The sequence below is a fragment of the Microchirus variegatus genome, assembly GCF_963457635.1.
Source record: "Microchirus variegatus genome assembly, chromosome: 12".
Taxonomy (NCBI): domain Eukaryota; kingdom Metazoa; phylum Chordata; class Actinopteri; order Pleuronectiformes; family Soleidae; genus Microchirus; species Microchirus variegatus.
In genome coordinates, this window is record NC_139813.1 from 28,685,958 (window position 1) to 28,691,957 (window position 6,000).

The following is a 6,000-nucleotide window of genomic DNA, read 5'->3' on the forward strand; positions in this document are numbered from 1 at the left end:
ACTCCCACACCTGTGGTCCAGGTGGTCGTGTCAGCAGGTTCAGGCCAGTTGGCGTCGAAGGGGGCGGGGTCGATGGGGGCGGGGTCGTCCTCTGGGTCATGTGACTCGTCTCTCCTCAGAAGGAGGTGGAGCCTCTGGTGGTCGAACAGATTCTGCAGCAGGTCCAGGTCCAGTCCGGACACGGAGGCCCCGCCCACCGCCAGAACCTGGTCCCCGGCCCTGAGGCCTGATGGGAAACAGAGACACAGAGACAGTCACAGTCTGCCCCCTGCTGGTGGCTCACAGTCAGACAGACGGATGTGGACCTTCTGAGGCCGAGCGTCCTCGCGGGTCCACCTCGCTGACGTAGACGTGACTCGTCCCGACGCCGTCCACGTGACCCGTCACCGAGAACCCTGCGGTCAGCAGAACGCTGTTAAAGGACGAGCCCGGGTTTAAAGGACGACTTCACGGAATACTAACGTTTCACTCACCAAAGTCCTGAGCTGAGTCACGTCCAGACAGAAGGAGAGAGAAGACGCCGAGGGCGGGGCCGGGGGCGGGGACAGGGCGGGGGGCGGGGACGAGGACGGGGATGAGGCCGGGGGCGGGGACGAGGCCGGGGGCGGGGACGGGGACGGACACCTGAGGACGACCCAGTTTATTTAAAGACCATGAGAATAAATTATTCATATTAAAGACAAAGAAATGATTGTTGAAGGTTAGACCTGCACAGCAGCAGAGCGTCCAGCAGAGGGCGCCACCTCCTTCTGTTTGGAAGCAGCGTCAAGTCTCTGCAGGAGGAAGTAAAATAGTAATCATCATTTAATTTAAATTTTAAATTTGTTATGTTTATTATGTTTATGTTTGTTATGTTGTTATTGTCATTAGACAGAGGGGGAGGAGGAGGAGAGGAGGAGGAGTCATGTGGAGAGGAGGAGGTCATTAGACAGAGGGGGAGGAGTCATGTGGAGAGGAGGAGGTCATTAGACAGAAGGGGAGGAGTCGTGTGGAGAGGAGGAGGTCATTAGACAGAGGAGGAGGAGTCATGTGGAGAGGAGGAGGTCATTAGACAGAGGAGGAGGAGTCATGTGGAGAGGAGGAGGTCATTAGACAGAGGAGGAGGAGTCGTGTGGAGAGGAGGAGGTCATTAGACAGAAGGGGAGGAGTCATGTCACCTGCGATGTTGACGTTGTGTCCATGTTGCGTTTGTCCAGCGTCTTCAGTGAGGACAGCAGGCTCCGCCTCTTCCTGTTAGCTCCTGACAGGGAATGCCGCCGCGCCTCCCCGTCTCTGCTGCACACCTGAGGAGGGGGAGGGGCAGTGATGTCACTCATGTTGTCGTTGTGACCTCTGACCCCGGAGGATCTCAGTTCTCACCAGGGCGTGGAACGAGGACACGGAGAAGACGCCCAGACGTCCCAGCATGCTCTTGGAGGGGCGGCTGACCACGGCGAGGAGGCTCTTGGGGTTGGGAAGTTCGCCGCCCTGCAGGCTGGACAGGTAACACCTGAGTCTGAACAGATCCAGGTTCAGTTTCTCCAGGTTTTGGTCCCACTGCTGGATCTGGACCCAGGTCCACAAAGCACAGAGATCCATTATCAGAATGTTATTGATTATATTGATCGAGCGTCAATCATCGAGAACAAAAAACACGTTAATAAACAACATGATACTTGTTAGCATCTAGTTAGCGGAGCCTGTGTGGGCGGAGCCACTGACCTGGCTCTCCACGGCCTTCCTGTTCTTGTGCTCCTTGATGACGGACAGCTGTAGCTCGGCCATCTTCCTCATCTTCCCGTCCGTGTCGATGTCGTGCAGCAGTGAGCGTCTCTGGACGCGCAGCAGACGCAGCGTGTCCTCGTCGCCCTGACGTCTCGCCAGCAGGGCGGCGCTGGCCGAGTGGACGGCGGTGACCCAGTTCTCCAGGTCCGTCTGGTTGGTCGCCTGAGGAGAAAAAAAACACAAATCCTCACTCACCTGGAAGCAGGAAGAACTGCAGTTTTCAAAATAAAAGTCTCAGTTTGTGTTTTTTTGTCACTCGCTAAAACACAACCCTGCAGTTTTCAAAATAAAGCTCATCCCCTGCTGTTGTTCATGTGTTCATGTTGATGTTGTTCATGTTGTTCATGTGTTCATGTTGTTCATGTTGTTCATGTGTTCATGTGTTCATGTTGTTCATGTGTTCATGTTGTTCATGTGTTCATGTGTTCATGTTGTTCATGTGTTAATGTTGTTCATGTGTTCATGTGTTCATGTTAATGTTGTTCATGTGTTCATGTTGATGTTGTTCATGTTGTTCATGTTAATGTTGTTCATGTGTTGATGTTGTTCATGTGTTCATGTTGATGTTGTTCATGTGTTCATGTTAATGTTGTTCATGTGTTGATGTTGTTCATGTTGTTCATGTGTTAATGTTGTTCATGTGTTCATGTTGTTCATGTGTTAATGTGTTCATGTTGTTCATGTGTTCATGTTGTTCATGTGTTAATGTGTTCATGTTGTTCATGTGTTAATGTGTTCATGTTGTTCATGTGTTAATGTTGTTCATGTGTTAATGTGTTCATGTTGTTCATGTGTTAATGTTGTTCATGTGATCATGTGTTCATGTTGTTCATGTGTTAATGTTGTTCATGTGTTCATGTTGTTCATGTGTTCATGTGTTCATGTTTTCATATGTTCATGTGTTCATGTTGTTAATGTGTTATTGTGTTCATATGTTCATGTGTTCATGTGTTCATATGTTCATGTTGTTCATGTGTTCATGTGTTCATATGTTCATGTTGTTCATGTGTTCATATGTTCATGTTGTTCATGTTGTTCATGTGTTCATGTTTTCATATGTTCATGTGTTCATGTGTTCACTTGAAAGTGAGACTAACTTTAGAAATAAGTTGGTAAAACACCAGGATCTGACGTTTCCTGTCTCACCTGAAACAGGTAAACGTCTCCGTAAACGTTGCTCAGACAGAACACGTGTTCTTTCCTCGGATGTTCGGGAACGGCCTGGACGATGCTGTCTTCAGCCAGCAGGGCGTAGCGAGGAGAAAGTTGGCGTTCACCACCGTACGTTTCATGAAAGAGCAGAGTGCAACCTGAGAGAAGAGTCGTGTGGGTTTAATACAGGTCTAACCTTTGACCTGCTGGAGCTAACGCGAGCTAACAGTGAGCTAACACTGAGTCAATGCTCCGCTAACACCAAGCAGACACTACATTTATTTGTGCTTATGTTGAGCTAAGAACAAGCTAATGCTATCACTGAACTGACATTGAGCTAAGAACAAGCTAATGCTATCACTGAACTGACATTGAGCTAATAGTGAATAAATAACATGAATATTCCATTTATTTAAATTGGGGAACTAGGTTACTGGGTTAAAGGGGTACTAGGTTGCTGGGTTCATGATGTACTAGGGTATTGGGTTAGTGGGGCAGTGGGGTACTAGGGGGCTAGGTTAGTGGGGTACTGGGGCAGTGGGGTACTAGGGTGCTAGGTTAGTGGGGTACTGGGGGAGTGGGGTGCTAGGTTAGTGGGGTACTGGGGCAGTGGGGTACTAGGGTGCTAGGTTAGTGGGGTACTGGGGGAGTGGGGTGCTAGGTTAGTGGGGTACCGAGGCACTGGGGTACTAGGGGGCTAGGTTAGTGGGGTACTGGGGCAGTGGGGTACTAGGGTGGTGGTTAGTGGGGTACTGGGGGAGTGGGGTGCTAGGTTAGTGGGGTACTGAGGCAGTGGGGTACTGGGTTAGTGGGGTACTGGGGCAGTGGGGTACTAGGGTGCTAGGTTAGTGGGGTACTGGGGCAGTGGGGTACTAGGGGGCTAGGTTAGTGGGGTACTAGGGTGCTAGGTTAGTGGGGTACTGGGGCAGTGGGGTACTGAGGCAGTGGGGTACTAGGGGGCTAGGTTAGTGGGGTACTGGTGCAGTGGGGTACTGGGTTAGTGGGGTACTGGGGCAGTGGGGTACTAGGGTGCTAGGTTAGTGGGGTACTGGGGCAGTGGGGTACTGGGGCAGTGGGGTACTAGGGTGCTAGGTTAGTGGGGTACTAGGGGGCTAGGTTAGTGGGGTACTAGGGTGCTAGGTTAGTGGGGTACTGGGGCAGTGGGGTACTGAGGCAGTGGATTACTAGGGGGCTAGGTTAGTGGGGTACTGGTGCAGTGGGGTACTGGGTTAGTGGGGTACTGGGGCAGTGGGGTACTAGGGTGCTAGGTTAGTGGGGTACTGGGGCAGTGGGGTACTGGGGCAGTGGGGTACTAGGGTGCTAGGTTAGTGGGGTACTGGGGCAGTGGGGTACTAGGGTGCTAGGTTAGTGGGGTACTGGGGGAGTGGGGTGCTAGGTTAGTGGGGTACTGAGGCAGTGGGGTACTAGGGGGCTAGGTTAGTGGGGTACTGGGGCAGTGGGGTACTAGGGTGGTGGTTAGTGGGGTACTGGGGGAGTGGGGTGCTAGGTTAGTGGGGTACTGAGGCAGTGGGGTACTGGGTTAGTGGGGTACTGGGGCAGTGGGGTACTAGGGTGCTAGGTTAGTGGGGTACTGGGGCAGTGGGGTACTGGGGCAGTGGGGTACTAGGGGGCTAGGTTAGTGGGGTACTTGGGTGCTAGGTTAGTGGGGTACTGGGGCAGTGGGGTACTGAGGCAGTGGGGTACTAGGGGGCTAGGTTAGTGGGGTACTGGTGCAGTGGGGTACTGGGTTAGTGGGGTACTGGGGCAGTGGGGTACTAGGGTGCTAGGTTAGTGGGGTACTGGGGCAGTGGGGTACTGAGGCAGTGGGGTACTAGGGTGCTAGGTTAGTGGGGTACTGGGGCAGTGGGGTACTAGGGGGCTTGGTTAGTGGAGTACTAAGGTGCTAAGTTAGTGGGGTATTGGGGCAGTGGGGTACTGGGTTAGTGGGGTACTGAGGCAGTGGGGTACTGGGGCAGTGGGGTACTAGGGTGCTAGGTTAGTGGGGTACTGGGGCAGTGGGGTACTGGGTTAGTGGGGTACTAGGGTGCTAGGTTAGTGGGGTACTGGGGCAGTAGGGTACTGAGGCAGTGGGGTACTGGGGCAGTGGGGTACTAGGGTGCTAGGTTAGTGGGGTTCTGGGGCAGTGGGGTACTAAGGTGCTAGGTTGGTGGGGTAGTGGGTTAGTGGGGTACTAGGGTTAGTGGGGTACTGGGTTAGTGGGGTACTGGGGCAGTGGGGTACTAGGGTGCTAGGTTAGTGGGGTACTGGGGCAGTGGGGTACTGGGTTAGTGGGGTACTGGGGCCGTGGGGTACTGGGGCCGTGGGGTACTAGGGTGCTAGGTTAGTGGGGTACTGGGTTAGTGGGGTACTGAGGCAGTGGGGTACTTGGGCAGTGGGGTACTAGGGCGCTAGGTTAGTGGGGTACTGAGGCAGTGGGGTACTGGGGCAGTGGGGTACTAGGGCGCTAGGTTAGTGGGGTTCTGGGTCAGTGGGGTACTAGGGTGCTAGGTTAGTGGGGTACTGGGGCCGTGGGGTACTGGGTTAGTGGGGTACTAGGGTGCTAGGTTAGTGGGGTACTGGGTTAGTGGGGTACTGAGGCAGTGGGGTACTGGGGCAGTGGGGTACTATGGCGCTAGGTTAGTGGGGTTCTGGGGCAGTGGGGTACTAGGATGCTAGGTTAGTGGGCTAGCGTACCTTTCAGTGTGACCCAGTAACGCCTCCACTTGCGGCGAGCGACCAGCTGCAGTTTTCCGTCCTTGCTGATGGTGATGAGCATTTTGAAGGAGAGCCACCCGGCCCGTCGCACCACGCCCTGCTCCTTCTCCAGCAGGAGGTCCAGCTGCTCTCCTCCTCCTGACGTCACCTCACCATCATCCTCCTCCTCCTCCTCCTCTGAAGGCTCAGTGTGGTTAGCTGCTCCACCACAGCTCGTCTCCAGCTCCTGCATGAAGTTCTCATAGATTTTCTGCCGATCGTCGCTGCTCGGGTTTACGTCAGAGACGGAGATGGACTCGCCGCCATAAGGCTCCTGAGGAAACACCAGAGATTCAAACCCTCCACCACGAGGACTCAGTCCTTGGTTTA

General features: G+C 53.6%; 1 protein-coding gene across 1 annotated transcript in view; it reads right to left on the reverse strand.

Moving 5' to 3' along the window:
* Positions 1 to 6,000, reverse strand: part of LOC310934891 (rho guanine nucleotide exchange factor TIAM2-like) — a gene marked incomplete at both ends in the record, with an annotated part of 33,543 nt that overhangs the window by 22,241 nt on the left and 5,302 nt on the right. The window contains 9 exon segments of the mRNA XM_083898691.1: positions 9 to 226; positions 306 to 395; positions 474 to 624; positions 708 to 773; positions 1,158 to 1,283; positions 1,360 to 1,545; positions 1,702 to 1,926; positions 2,911 to 3,074; positions 5,611 to 6,000. The exon segment at positions 5,611 to 6,000 is cut by the window's right edge and continues 29 nt beyond it. Of these exon segments, the coding sequence (XP_083754817.1) occupies positions 9 to 226; positions 306 to 395; positions 474 to 624; positions 708 to 773; positions 1,158 to 1,283; positions 1,360 to 1,545; positions 1,702 to 1,926; positions 2,911 to 3,074; positions 5,611 to 6,000 (1,616 nt within the window).